Source organism: Haemorhous mexicanus, chromosome 1, assembly GCF_027477595.1.
Source record: "Haemorhous mexicanus isolate bHaeMex1 chromosome 1, bHaeMex1.pri, whole genome shotgun sequence".
Taxonomy (NCBI): Eukaryota; Metazoa; Chordata; class Aves; order Passeriformes; family Fringillidae; genus Haemorhous; species Haemorhous mexicanus.
In genome coordinates, this window is record NC_082341.1 from 23,897,795 (window position 1) to 23,913,387 (window position 15,593).

Genomic DNA, 15,593 nt, shown 5'->3' on the forward strand with positions numbered 1-15,593 from the left:
ATAGCTCTATTCATGGGCAGTTTGATATCTCAGTTTTTTTCTTGTTCTGCAAGAAACAAAAGAAACAGATTTTTTAAAAAAAATCTGTATATGTCTGAAATGCAAATTGCATAGTAGTGTTTTAGAGAAGTTCTAAATCTTTAGGTTACTTTTCCTTTTGCCATTTGGCTTAGGAAGGAAAGTACAATGAACAGCCCCCACCAAATCTCTAGGATTAGCACCAAAAATATTTCGTGGCTAATGATGTAATTCATGAAGATTTTCCAATGGATTAAGTAAAAGTACATAACAGACTAAACACCCATCTACTGTGGTTTCTATTTTTAGAAGCAAGACTGTATTACAAGATCATTAAATAATAAGAATTAAAATGGTTTTAATATTTAGCAAGGAAAGAAAATATTTGTTAACTGTGTATGCTATGTTATTGATTCATTCTGTTTTTATTTATTGTTGGTTAAAAAAAAAACTAGGATTGGGTTTTGTATCTGAATATATTACAGTGTCTACAGAGTTATATTATTAAGCTACATAGTCAAATTCTTGAAAGCTTTATTAGTCATTAAATACTTGATACTATTGAAGGTTTTTTTCACTAAGTTTACATAGTAGGTGAAATTCATTTTTTTGCAGAGCTGTTCAGTATGCTCAAAGCTCAGCTGGCAGAACCTGTATTTGTGTGTCTCCTTTCTTTTTTGACTCTCTCAGGTACTGGTTATTGAGCTGATGTAGTATTCTATAAATGGCTGTCTTGCCAATGAACTTGTAATTCAGACAGTGTTAGTTCCATTTAAGAGATGCAGTCAGAGGGTTAAGAAGTCTGTAATGGAATTGATTGAGCTGAAACCCCCAGATCTGGGTTTTTCTTAGGAGTGGAAGTAGACCAGCTTAGAAATCCCAGCTCTCCCATATTGATATTCCTGGCCTTCTCAAAGTAAACATCACTTTGAATTTGACAGCAGTGTTCTTGCTAGTTCTTGGGAGTGGTGGAACTCTTTGGCTGACACTGAAGTATTTACACTGTGAGAACTAACACCTAAGCACCTCAGAACAGTCACACACAGTCTTGGTTACTTTACAACCATAATTATCACACTGTTTAAATAAACATCTTCCTCACCTGCTGTTGTTTAAGTAATGTATTACTTGGCCTAGTTTTTTTTTTAGTGTTTAATGCATTTTTTCTTCCATTTTTATAGGAACAATTGGATGTAGCGCTTTCCAAAATATGCAAGAATTTTGATATCAATCATTATACAAAGGTTCAGCAGGCTTACAGGCTGCTTGGAAAAACACAGGTTAGTACTTATTTTCTGAGGAAGTCACGAAGAATAGTCATGTCACAGCCTGAAGCTTTGAGTACTGTGATGGGAATTTATTTTCCTAGTTGTTGTGATTTAGTCCCAGGTGGCAGCTAAGCCCCACACAGCTGCTCGCTTCCTCCTCCTTGGTGTGATGGCAAAGTCCGAGGGCAGGTGGGTGTTCAGTCATCCCCAGGAGAGCAGGACTCCATCATGTGTAACAGTGACTTATGAAAACAAACTTCATCACTCCAAGCATCCCCCTGTTCTTTGTTCTTGCCCCAGCTTTTATTACTAAGTGTGACACCACGTGTTATGGAACATCCTTTTGCTCAGTTGGGGTCAGCTGTGCTGGCTGTGTCTCCTCCCAACTCCTTCTGCACCCCCAGCCCCCTATGGAGGGTTGGGGGTGCAGAAGCACAAAAGACCTTGACCCTCTGTAAGCTGTGCTCAGTAATGGCTAAAACATCTCTGAATTATCAACCCTGTTTGCAGCACAAATCAAAAACACATCCCCATGCCCCACACCAGCTACTGTGAAGAAAATTAACTCTTTTCCAGCCAAAACCAGCACACTAATGCTGATGGATCTTGCCAAATATATGTATACAAAGCTTTTTATAATGCTCATGTAATTTAACTGTACTTGCTAATAATAAGCTGTGTGTTACTGCAACATGTAGTTTTTTGGACAGATCATAACAGTAACACTTGTGTATTTCAGCTCTGTTTATACTGCTCTTTGCACTATTCATTCTATTTGGTCATGTGAATATTATTTTTTATAGCTAGCTCTGTTTTTCTGGGTCTTCCACTACCTCTGCCTTGAGTATTTCCATTTTATATTGTACTGTTAACATGAGGGCAGTGGAACATGTGAGGAGATAGATTTTTGCAGTAAAGAACATCCTATGCCATATCAAACACACACTGTGAACATGTCCTGAAAGTTACATCTGTGTGTGCTTAGAGCACTTTCTGGGTATTTAAGAGTAGACCTATGTTCTCCCATAGGATGGAAATCTCTTCCGTTTGATGCATATATAAATTACATGCAATTTATTAAGAACAGAGACACTTGGGAAACATCCTGACCTGAAACTCAGACATGATTATGGCAAAACTAATATGTTACATAATCATTAGTCCTTAGTACATATTGCTTTTTCCTGGAAAAGGTAGGGTTTTTAAAAAAATAAAAAAATGGTTTTTTTAAATAAAAAGAGGAAATTTATAGAAAATTTATTTATATGATGTGCATGCCTTTCTGTAATGCTTAATTGTACTTTGTGTTCTTCACTCTGGCAAGTGGATGAAGACTTTGTGCTTTTAATTTTAATAACTGCAAAGGAAATATTTTTTATTTACCTGGCAGTGTTTCCAGTGGGAGAAAGAGCATGAATCCCAACTCATTTATTTTTGACATGTTAATCAGTGATTGGGAGGAGGGTAAATGAGTGAGTAAATTCTATAATTAGCTATATTATATTAATATTTACTAGTGACAGTGTACAAAAAAAGGTAAAGAGGGAAGATGGCAGAGGAAATTGATTTTACTTGCAATACCTGAGCTCTTTTATGTGACCATATTGTAATATTGCCAAGATCTATGTTAGGTAGTTTTGAGACAGAGATTGGGGGACAGGCTTACAAGTGTTCAGTACTGAAAAAGATGTATGTTAAAAGATGATGGCTAAAATATGATGGCAGATGACAAATTGAATTTTACTGTTTGGTTTTATGTTACTCCATTTCTTTCAGACAGCGATGGACCAGTTACATATGCACTTCACCCAAGCCATTCACAACACTGTGTTTCAAGTGGTCCTTGGATATGTGGAGTTGTGTGCAGGAAACACAGACACCAAGTTCCAGAAGTTACAGTACAAAGACCTCTGTACAGTAAGTGATCCTTTCTTCCTGTTCACCTGAAAGTCAGTATGTCTTCAAGTATAGTGATTTCACAAGAACTTTAGATTTTAGATACTAAAAGCCCTGAAATACTGTAAGAATAACATTTCCTGATGAGTTAGTAGAGAAAAGAGAAAATTGCTGAATCAGCAAGTTTCTGTTTTTTTTTTTTGTTTGTTTGTTTTTTGTTTTTTTTGGTTTTTTTGGGTTTGTGTTTTTTTTTTTTTTAACTACTGCTTTAAAGATCATTCAGCCCAATGGGGCAATTTGCCAGGGAGGCTTCTCTGTAGCACTGCAGTACAAAAGTCTGTGTCCTTGAGCTGACACACAGGGGTGGCTGCATACCTCTGATAGTGAGATGGCCTTACTTCTGCATCTGTGTCACTGTAAAATAAATGTAAGAGGTAGTTAGCATACAGGCCAATTGAGGAAATTAAAAAGAAGATGCAAACAAAATCTCTTTGTGCTCTTGGACAGCATTTGATTAGTTGACCAAAATCAGGAATCTGTTACTTCTTAAAATACATTTGAAAACGAAACTGATGTATGTCAGCTCAGCTGTATGAATTTGAAGAGTTTCCTATGGTTTGTGTTGCTTTAGCAAAAAATGAACACCATTTTGAAGTTTCCCAATGCTGTTTGTTGTTCTGTAGCACATTACATCAGACAGCTACATTCCATGCCTTGCTGATCTCTGCAAAGCCCTCTGGGAAGTCATGCTCAGTTACTACCGAACAATGCAGTGGCATGAGAGCCATGACCAAGATGAGGCAGCAGTTGTGTCTTCTGGTAAGAAACCTCTGGAAACAAAACTTCTGACATTTGGAAATAACTTTTCTTGTGCTCGAGTTATTAATTTATGTATTGGTATCTTTGTGGTCTTGACTCAGTGCCTTCAGCATTTTTGCTGATAGTCTGCAGTAAGGACTAAAGCACTCACTGGATTTTTTTTTACTGTTCGGTATAAGGTTAATTTTTTAATGAATATTTGTGTATGCCAGTCTTGCAGATAGAAATTATTTTATTTTAAACAGTGCTTAGGGGAAGTGTCCTTCCATTTTGTGCTGAATCTTAAAAAAAAAAAAAAAAAAAAAATTATTTTTTTGTGTTAAAAAAATTACTTCGGATTGCTGGAGCTGTTTTTTGCATTGAGGCCATTGCTTGAGTTGAAAGTTTTTATAGCTGTATCAGATGTGAAATTCAGAGTTGAAATATTTGCTTTTGCTATGTGGTATGAAGAAAGATTCTAGAGTTTTGATTGAGTTGCCCATTCTCAATAATATTTACATTTACAGTTTAAATAAATAGTTACCTTTTCTTCTCTTGTGTCCATTTTGCTGTGGTTTTTGCAGATGTAAAATCAAGCAGGTACCTTAAAGAACTTACTTCATTTATAAATGGTCACAGTACACTCCTAATTCAGCCACATATTCACTTATAAAAGTAGTTCACCTTAGAGTTGTTACTTGTGACATCCCGAGGAAAGAAAACAATCTGCACTCTAAAGCCCTCTACAGGAGCCACTAAGCCTAATAAAGAGATCTATGCAGTCAGATGCATAATTTTAGATGCACTGCTTTTAAATGCATGCCAGAGTGATTTGGTATGTTTACTACTGACCTTCTGTTATGCAGTTTTTAATTTTCTTGGACATACGGCTTAGCTATAACATACAACTGAAACGTAGTGATCTGCTGAATCACTTTTTCAAATACCTCAGCAATGATAAAGCACATAGGAATTTTAGAAGTACAGTGTAATTTCAGAGGGCCTGGAAATATCTGCTGGTTGTTGTTCTTCTAAAACTCATTGCTTATTCTACAGTAATTATTGAAACTGTACAGGGAATTCTCATTTCATACTTAGTGATTTGATGGCTGTGACATGTGGTAATGTCAAAGACTAAAATTCCTGTAAAATGAGCATGTATGTCAGAGGGAACCAGGGAGGCAGTTCAGGAGATTATGCTGAAGTTGTTCTTCAAATAAGCCCCACAGACTGGAGCAGTAGATGTACCACTATATCTGGCTTTTATAGTTTTGGGAACTCATGGCTGTCCCAGTAGTGTCCCAGTTAATCTCAGCACTCTTAGAAAGTACCTTAAATGTGTTAAGGGACTCTTGATCTTAGGGCACAAGTACACCGTAGAAGTGAGAAGCTGGACTTGAAAGACATTAAAAATAAAGCTCTTTGTATTTTAGTAGTGAAACTTACACTTAATTCTGTGTTTCCAAAGACTTCTTTTGTATGTGTAGAACTTATTTAAGCAAACTGAAGATAAAGTGAATGAAAATTATCAACATAACATGAAATGAATGCCGTATCTATGCCATATTATCTATATCTATGCCATATTTAATGAGCTACTACTTAATCTATGATTTTGTTGTTTGTACGCTAAGCAGCAAATTGCTGTAAAATGGGGTTTCATTTCTCAAAATAAACTACTTACTGGAAAATTTTCCATTACACTGTTTGTTATGGTCAGAGCATTACTTATATTTTTAGTAAAGAATCAAACAGAAAATGAATTTTAAAGGGGAACTATGCAGATAATTTTTGTTTTTCCTGCTCAAAGCAAAGTGGTCTTTGAAGTCACACTGGTTTGTGTGAGGGCTTGTCTGGTCCGGTACATAGCATGAAATTTACTATGATGTTGATGTAATTTACATGTATTCTTGAGAACGTGACTTAACAGAAGATCGGAAAGTGAGTGGTAAAATGGTCTCTATAGCATTTAAACTTCTGATTTCATGTGTGTAATCCTAGGGGTAAAAGTTGGTAACAGCTCTAGTATCTGTAAAAGATTCAAAGAAAAGCGAGAAGAAAATGATGTGGGATGTAAATTCAATTTCGACCATTTTAATTTTCAAAGTGTTTCCTTTATAGTTCTGTGTAAAATCTATGCAAGACCTGCTTAATATTCAAAGAGTGAAGCTAGAAGACAGAGATTTGATTGAGTCCTTTTTTTTTTGTTTTCCTCTACCATTCAGGGATTAAATAAAAACCTTTTGTTATGACTGAAAGCTGCCTTTTTGAATTTTGAGAAATACTGAAAAACCTGAAGAATCACTGTATTTAAATCAGGCATCTAAAATAATAACTCCTGGGTGGTTTTGATCCTTATCTTTATGTGGAGTTATGAATATATGTGCCTGTTCCAAATTCCTCGATGCAAAATGTGTAAATGCTTATTCAGTCCTTGATTTTCAAGGAAATTATTCTAAATTAATGTGTTTATGTGTGTGAAATTAGCTGCAGTGCAGTTCATTAAAAGACTGGAAACTGGACCTCTTAGCATGACTGGTGATAAACCAAGACCACTGGGAGACTGACCGAGAGAGAATATTCCATTGATTTTTTTAGTGAACAATAGCATCTATATTGCAGTGTCTGTCCAACCATTCCTTCATGAATGGCAGTTTGGGAGTACAGGGACTCTGGTCTTAATCTAGAGAACAGGTCAAAGGCACTGACTTGTTTAGCATGCCTTCAGTCTGCAGAAGTTCAAAAGAGAGGAGGTTGCAGACACACACAGAGTATGCTCTGGCTAAGATTGTTGGTTTTGTTTCCTTGATAGGCCGGAAAAGGTTAAATCTACTTAGAGGTTTTCTGTTTATAGAAATTAGATTCTTAGATTCTGTCTGTTTGTGTTTAATTTAATCTTCCATGGAAGATCAGGAAAATGAATTTGTCAGAATTATTACTTTCAGAAGATGAGCATATTTAGGTACAGTTAGTAAATTATGATTTATGTAGGCAGTGGGTAGTATTTGTTCTGTGATTTTTTCTTTCAAAAGGAACATTTTTTTGCATCCCCTGCAACAGTAGATATAGTATGGAATTAAGTGGTCTTGTTTGCACATAAAACAGCCTTTTATCATCTCATTTTGAGTTATTAGGGTAGATTCTCAGTTAACCTGCAAAAGCAGTCTCAATGTCTTAACACAGGAAAAAGTTGAAGACAGATTTGCAGCCTGAAAAATGAATATCCCTAATATAAACCCAAATTCTGGACTGTATTTTATTCTGTTTTTTAATTTTGATGAGGAGTTATTCAATTCACTGTACTGGAACTTTTACATTCGGGATGGGTATTGTGCTGGTTCTGTGTTCTTGAGTTCTAGCCTTGTGGGCACACTAACTCAACTAGGTTGCCAGTAGTTCTTGGTAGTGTATGTATGTTCCTGGCTGTAATCCCTAGCCTACAGATAAAGCAGTGTTAGATAAAGTTCATAATTTAATAACATGTCCAGCCACACCTTATGCCTCCATCTGAAAGAAATCAAGCAAGGCCAGCATCCTTCTAAGTATTCATATTTCCCACATTTGTTTTTTGAATTTAAATGAAGGTACGGATATAGAAGATCCAATATTTTTGTTGTTTCTGTTAAGCTTATATAAATATTTTTTATAATAGGCAATAGTTCTTGTTCTGAGAAACATACTCTGGAAAGGTTCAAATCAGAAACCCGTTGATTGATGAGGAGAAGGATGATGTACATGACACTGTTGTACTTACAAAGAGTCTGGCCTATGACTGGGAGAATGAGGCACTGCTAAGTGCTGTTTATAATTGGTGATTGTTACAGAAGGAAACTGCTCACTTGACAGGGAGCACTGGATGATCTGAAGGAGATACAATCAAAACATGGTCAGACTGCTGTACTCTATTGTTATTTTGGTTTAATTGAATTGTCAGTGTCTGACACAAGTCATAACAATTCCTATTAGTGGATGTTTTTTCTTTCATTCTCTTTAATATGTGGTAGTCCAGACAATGCTGCAGGATCTGTTCGACATCCATCTGAAAAGGCGGATAAAAATCTTGTATCCAGCCTCCCATTCCTTACTGGCCTCTTTAGTAAGGTGTTCACAATATTTACATGATATTCATCTTGGTCTGGATTCAGGGCAAGACATGACAAGGAAAGAACACTTACATTGTTGATAAAAATTTCATGGTGCTGACAAACAGAGGACATATATACCTTGTTTATGTTTCCCGGCTCTTCTTCAGTAGACAACAAAATTAGACATGAAAAATTGCTCTTTTCTCTAAGGAAGGTGAAGCTAAGCCAGGAGTTTGTCTGGAAAAAACTGTGAAGCCTAGTAATGAAGAAGTGCAAGGGTCAGTTAGGATGAGCTCTTACTGTGATCCTTGCAGTACATTACTACCTAAGGAACTCTACTGGGACAGGTGTTTGGTATGCAGGTGATGAAACTCTCCTGGTCTGCATTTGCATATAGTGCTTATATGCTTAGATGTGCATATATTAATTTCTGTTCCAAGGTTTAGAGCAAAGTAGTTCTTCTGGAGCTTGCATAATCAATAATATGGCAATAGCTAAGGAAATGTAATTCTGTGTAGGATTACTTTCAAAGCTTTTGAAAATACTTAAAATGCCTTTAACGTGAAGTTTCAGATGGCAACAATGTGATTGGAACTGAAGAGAACAGTTTTGACCGCAACTATGTAAAAAAGAAATTGGAGCATGGGCTTTCACGAATATGGCAGGTATGGGTTTTGAATGTTGTTTCCCTCTAAGTATTTATTCCCCCCCTTCCACCTTTCCAGTATTAATTATGGTTATATTTATATTAATGTTCTTAAAAAAATGCCTCCAGTTTTTTTTTTTTTAAGTGGCCTTTTTAAAGTGACCACGGAAATATAATTTCTATGACTAAGTGGTTGCAATGCTTCCAAACTCAGTCAAGATACCAAAACATAGTAACAGGACTTTTAGTCTGATCCACTTTCAACCTGTGTGCTGCCACACAATCTCTTTTCTTCTCGTGCTTTTCTCTGTATACTGCTTTATATTTCTGGTATAACCATAGCTCTGGAGAACCTGGAGCCTTGTGAACCTGACTGGTTTCATGGTATTCCTGGTGTGATTGCTGGATCAGTTTGGTGTGCAGTGTCACCCAAAATGCATAATGAAAAAGCTGAGTTCTGTTTTTGCATTGACAATAAAGCATCTAGGAGTGACTTTATCTGTTGTACAAAGTGCTAAAGAAACGGATTATAAAATTGTTTTAGAGAAATTACCCATGTTACAGAAAATGGAATTCTATTCTAAATCTCAAAAAAAGAATTTTTAACTGCAAGCAACCAACAAGTGTTAGTGAACCAGGCATCCAAGCCTTTACTTTTTGTTTTCAGTGTATTAAGTACACAAAAACTTGTTTGTGTTTTGTAGGATGTTCAATTGAAAGTGAAAACATATCTTCTGGGAACAGATCTGTCTAACTTCAAATACGATGACTTCATATTTGTACTTGATGTTATCAGCAGGTATGCCGGTGTAGTTGTAGGACCTCTAAGTACATGTCCACAAATGAGCTCTGATCAGATAGCACTGTTGATTAAGGCTGATATTTGCATTTTGATGCCAATTTCATTCAAATGTGCTGATAGCTTGAAGAGCAATTTGTCTATATGTGAGAGTTTATGAGGATGTATTTAGGACAGGTAGCATGAACCACTTTGCTGCTTAAGTGTGATGTGATTTCAGTGTTATCTCCTTTTACGATAAGGTATGTGCAGGTCTAGCAATTTTTTTTCTAAGAGCTTTTAAAGGGGGTCTGAGTCAAGCAGAAAAATGATCTGGTACTGGCAACCTGTGCAATATTATATCCTTCTGTTTTGGTAATAAAATGACAGATTGAGACTGTGAACTGACAGCTTGCCCTGTGTACTGGGCTCTAAAAAATACATTTATTTTGCTTACGGCTCTTTGTCTCTATGTGTATGGCACACAATGATAGGATTTGAAGGAAAATGAGACATGAACTTTTGTGGAATGCAACCTTAACATTGCAATATAACATTGGTACTCTGTGTTTATGAAGATACATCTACGCTCACAGTTGGAACAGCAGTATTAAGAAATCAATAAGTATGTCTAAACTTTGATTTATTACTCTAGGCTGATGCAGGTTGGAGAAGAATTTTGTGGCAGTAAGTCTGAAGTTTTGCAGGAATCTATCAGAAAACAAAGCGTTAACTATTTCAAAACATACCACAGGTGAGACTATTTTATGTGCCGTAGATGATTCTAATGACATTTATTATTGTTGGGTAAATGCTTTCCAAAGAAATTCCACTGCATAATGTTCCTGCGTTGAGGTTGACTGTAGAGCATGTTTTCTGATGACAGTAAGGCTCTGAACCCTGGAGAAGGGGAGAGGATAGAGAAGCCTTCGTTTTCATTGTGTTTGTGGAAAACTGTAGTTCTGCAGCAGGCAAGTCAGATAAAGATGAACAACTTTTTAATGTAGAATTTCAGTAGTTTTTAGGTTGCCTCTAGTCTCCTGGCATCCTGAGAAGGAATGCCACTGAAGTCCATACTTTGTAGCAAAATTGTCTTCTTTTTCTATGCTATTGCTTAAGAAGACTCAGCATGACTGTGACATCATGAGAAGACTCACAACTATGAAGTGTTTTTTCAATATGCAATTCTGTCTTGAATCAAGTAAGATATTTAGAACTGAGTCCATCCTTTTGAGTCATGTCTTCACAGCTTGTTGTTGGCAGGATGTAATTACATTTCAGTCAGCTCTATTGTCATATCACATGAGGCCAGTCATGTGTTGTCATGGACAGGCATTCACTGGACTCGGGTATGATATATGGCTATAACAGCATCAAGACTTATCTTTCTGTTTGTTTCTTTTAGTTGTCTTGATTTTAGAAATGTTTTGGTCTGGGTGATTGAAAACTTTTTAATTCTAGTTGTCTAGCATTATTTTCTTTCTGTGTGTAAAAACTAGGAAGATATGAGAAGAAATATAGCCTTCCATGTTCCAGGAAATGCCTGCTTTCCTAGTCTTGATCTGTTGTCCTCTTGTTTGGGAGCTGTCATACAACTGTCATCCAGAGCCATTTGAAAAGTCTGAGGCTTTCTGCCTAAAATCCATGAAGTATGAAAATTAGGGCAAGGAGGACATCAAACAGTGTCTAAATTCAGAAGATGAGAATGTGGTTTAGAATTTCTTCCAGCTTTGATAGTTAGTACCTAGGAATTCTTTCTTGTCATTTGATGAAGACCTCAGTTCCAGTTGTCTGAAAAACTTGAGCTTTAATTAGATCCACATTATGTCTTGTCAGGAGATGCTGCCTATTTTTATTTCTTGAATTTTTTCTGAATCCTAGACAGAATTTCATGATCTGATTTTGGTCTACCTAACCATCTTTTACTACACTGACTTATCACATAGTGCCTTGTTGGGTTAAGTAAATATAATTTTGACTGTTACAGTTCTGTGTATGTTTAACAGCTTAAGTAATCATAGACTAATTTTCTGAAGTCTCTTTGAGTAAAACAAAGGTTAAGGAACACCACTGGAATATGTATAGAATTAGTTATTTTTTGTAAGAACTTGTGTTTTTTAAGATAATGTAATTCTTGTGAAAATACAATTAAATATTTATTGACATGAATTAAACTATATGAGACCTTTTAATACTTTCAATGTGTTTTATGCTGCATGGGTTTTGTGAAGATTAATTGGCTGATATTTTCATTCTCAGAAGGAAAAACATAAAAAACCTGTCTCACAGCTCTATCCCATAGGTTGTTTTATATAAAGCTTTAAGCATCTTGCCTTTTCAGATCAAGCTTATGTGGCTTTCACTTCTCTTGGATATTCAATTGGAGGAAAAAAAATAACAGTAGTGCTTTTAAGGATTCATTAGTACATGAAAGCTGTACAGAGCTGAAATGCTTAGAGTCCAGGGGTAATCAGTTCTTTGTGTAGTTTGACATACGTGGTCTCCTGGGCAGTGCAGTGTTATGGAGAACTGCCAACGTAGAGAAAATATTGAAAGGAATTGGCTGTGTGATTCAAAAAACATAGAAGAGAACATAGTACTAGAGCATACAGGAAGCCTTTTTTTTTTGGGTGCAAGCTGATTGTTCTGATAAATCAGAATGGGTTTTTGGCAAAGAGCTCAATAAGGTGATTTTTGAATTGCAATTTACTTTTTGTACTGATACATTTGTAAAAAGGTGTGTCTGATCACTTAAGCTTTTCAGAGAATGAATACATCAGGTCTTCATGCATTCCCCTTTCTAAATGTACATGCTGGTAAAAATTAAGAGCATTTGTTTAAGTACTCTGTCAGAGCCTTGGTTTCAGATTCTAAATGCTACAAAACCTGTTGTGTGGCTTTTGAATGTTTGTTTTTCTATGACTCTCACCTCAATCTCCGTCACAAAGACTTTTAATCTCTAATGCTGGTTTTCACAGCATCTCTGTCTATTGTTTCTGTTGGCTTTACTGTGAGAAGATCTGCAAGCTGTGGGTGCTCAATGCCCTGAAAATGGCACTTAAAATCTATTTGTATTTAACTTAGGAGTTTAAATATACACAGCAAACTGTAGTCACAATTCAACACATTGCTTATCTCAATGTGGCAAGCAAATTTTCATTTTAGTGGTGGTTGTAGTTCATTATGGAAGGTGTGGTATTCCTAGGATATTTTATTGCCTAATTAGAAACCCAGTGTTACCAACTGTTACTTGTTAAACAAAATTTACCAACTGTTACTTGTTAAACAAAACAATATGCGCCATATTAAGAGGAAAAGATAGAGCAGTGTGATCCCAAAAAGCATTCATTGCTGTCTTTTCCTATATGTTCCATTTATGTGTCAAATTTTTTTTCTTTATCAAAGATGTTTCTGCTTATGACAGACTGGAGGATTTTCTAGTGATTAAAAACAATGGAAGAAGTGCAGAGATGTAATGGCTTGATTACTTTTCCTTATTACTGTATTGATACCAAAGCAAAATTAAGCTATGAAGTAAACTAGAGACTAATAGCCATTTAAGGTTTTTCTTTGAAAGGTTGGTATGTCTGTAGAATATTATTTCTTTCCACTTCCCTTTGCTCTCTGTTGGCTTCAGTGTGTTTGAAAGAAGTATCTGTCTTATGTTGGCTCTCAGAAGCTGTTGTGCTGCTAGTGGAGTGTTTGTGTATATTATATTGCTTTCTACAGTTTACAGAGGGAAAAGATCCAGTACTTCTGCATATTTGTATGTGTCCCTCTATAATTTGTAATGGTTTTGACTAAAAAAATTAGTTTACAAATTTGGGAGATAGTCTCAAAGAATATCTTTCTCTGGAGGTGTCATAAGAAATACACTGGTTTGGTAGCCATAGCTTTTGGTGGTTTGTTGGTTAGAAGAATGGCTTAAATATTTGTTTTAAAGTGTAACTTTTTGTACAGTTTTAGAAGGAGTTTTTCACTGCAGAAGTGAAGTAATTGCCAACTTTGTGATTTACTCTTTCTGCCAATTAAGAGTATTCGTTTGTGTTTCAGAACCCGTCTTGAAGAACTAAGAATGTTTTTGGAGAATGAGACCTGGGAACTTTGTCCTGTTAAATCAAGCTTTAGTATTTTGCAGCTTCATGTACGTTCTATGGATAAAATATACAAATGTATTAATATTTAATACCTAAGAGTCACAGTGTTCTAAGAAGTAGTAAGATCCATGAACTATGTACAAATGTTTTTAATAGCTTCTAAAAGCTCTTCAGTTTTACTTCATAATATTAGAAACTTAAAAGTCAAATGGTTTTGAAACAGTAGTGTTTCTGTTTCAGGCAGGCAGAGGTTTTTATGGAAGATGCTAGAGCTGTAAGCATAATGTTGACCTTAAATTTTCCTGTTTCAATGTACTGTTAATATGTCTGGTTTTAATTTCTAATTTATCTGACAGTAGGATGCTAAAACATGAGTGCCTGAAAGTAGTTGCATGAGCACTCACTAGCTTGTACCAACTTGGCATCTGTTTCTGGAAACATAGGTCATACCACCTCATTTGGACAGGAAAAAAAATATTCTTCTGTGGTGAAGTCCAACTGAAAGCAAGTAATTACTGTACTCACCTTCTAATCATCTGAAGTGATTTTTTTTTTTATTTTTAGCATGTGGTGGATGAAATTAACTTGTTTTGCCAAATAAAACATGGTGCCTGTGATGAAAGCTATAACTGAAGTTCAGAAATGTTTTTGCCCAGCAATGTTAAGCAAGATCATTTTGCAACCTCTGTGGAGTTAGCTGTAGAAGTAAGCAATAGGCTATGGGGTCACTGAAAGTGTGGAGGGAAAGGAAGGGAGGACCCTCAGCAGCATCCAGCAGCAAACAAAGTAATATTTTTAATAAAGAAATGGGATTATAAATCTGTACATACTGCTCAAGGGACTGGAGCAGCAGGAAGTGGCAGAAAGTTACTGATTTAAGCAAACAGGGATCTAACATTGTAGTCCTTTTAGCTGCATGTGTTTTAATCTTTGAACCTTTAGTTAAATGAAAATGCACATTTTACTATTATGAATATCAATAGCTAGAGTTTAATAGATAAAAAATGGTGTGTCATCTGAGATAGTTGTGTTTTGTTAGGAAAAAAAAGGTGTAAAAATAATGCACTTGCAAAAGTTTGTGTACTCACCCAGTGATCAGAAGCTGCGTTGGGTTTGAAAAGAAAACAATCTTGACAACTTTTTAAAAATAAAATATCAACAAGAAAATTTCAGCTGTAGCAAATTACTAGGTAACTCGTGTAAAGAAAACTGCATTTTTGGATAGAATTTAAGTATTTTTTTATTTCCTTATTTCTGTGAAATAAAAACCACAATTAGTTTTCACCTAGTTTTAGACAGTAAATGCTTTCAGAATGCAGATGTATTGCATGTTGTAGCAGAAAACTTCTAAAAGTACAAAGACAAGCAGCATAAGGTTGTCACTTTCGAGGTTAACTTGAGCCAGCGTGAAAAGCATGTTTAAATAAGCAGCAAACTTTGGCTAAAATTAGTTGTCCACAAGTTTGTTGTTATCCTTTGCTTTTATGGAACTGGAGTCATAATAATATTGAAAATGCCTGATGAAAGCATGATTTATTTCTGTTGGCAGGAATTTAAGTTCATGGAGCAGTCGCGTTCCCCGTCGGTGTCGCCGAGTAAGCAGCCAGCCTCTGCGGTCTCATCGACGGTGACGCTGTTTGAGCAGTACTGCGCCGGGGGAAACCCCTTCGAGATCCAGGCCGACAGCAAGGATGATGAGACAGAAGACGTGCTAGCTTCCAATGGGGTATGGAGTGTTTCAGGGAAAAAAAAAAGGGCAAATAGTGCTTTCAGTAGATGATGATTTATTTTGTGAGGAAATGATGGTTAAGTGCCTTAGTACAAGGACCTGTTGCCTGCAGTACTGTGCTGCTTTGCTTTTAAAAATGCAGAAAGCCAGGCATCCTGTTTAAAGTTCAGTTTGTTTTGCACTGAATCAGTACTTTTTTTCTGCTGAAGTCAAGCATTCCTGAAGGTTAGCAAGACATGTTCCACCTAAATTTGTATTTTTCCAGGGGTTTAAGTTAG

At 35.9% G+C, this 15,593-nt stretch overlaps 1 protein-coding gene across 2 annotated transcripts in view; it reads left to right on the forward strand.

Moving 5' to 3' along the window:
* Positions 1 to 15,593, forward strand: part of VPS50 (VPS50 subunit of EARP/GARPII complex) — a 78,831-nt gene that overhangs the window by 25,263 nt on the left and 37,975 nt on the right. For both annotated transcript variants that reach the window (XM_059843296.1, XM_059843301.1), the window contains 8 exons: positions 1,200 to 1,298; positions 3,063 to 3,203; positions 3,866 to 4,001; positions 8,633 to 8,730; positions 9,416 to 9,510; positions 10,145 to 10,243; positions 13,543 to 13,633; positions 15,136 to 15,312. In XM_059843296.1, the coding sequence (XP_059699279.1) occupies positions 1,200 to 1,298; positions 3,063 to 3,203; positions 3,866 to 4,001; positions 8,633 to 8,730; positions 9,416 to 9,510; positions 10,145 to 10,243; positions 13,543 to 13,633; positions 15,136 to 15,312 (936 nt within the window). The remainder of the gene's footprint in view (positions 1 to 1,199; positions 1,299 to 3,062; positions 3,204 to 3,865; positions 4,002 to 8,632; positions 8,731 to 9,415; positions 9,511 to 10,144; positions 10,244 to 13,542; positions 13,634 to 15,135; positions 15,313 to 15,593) is intronic.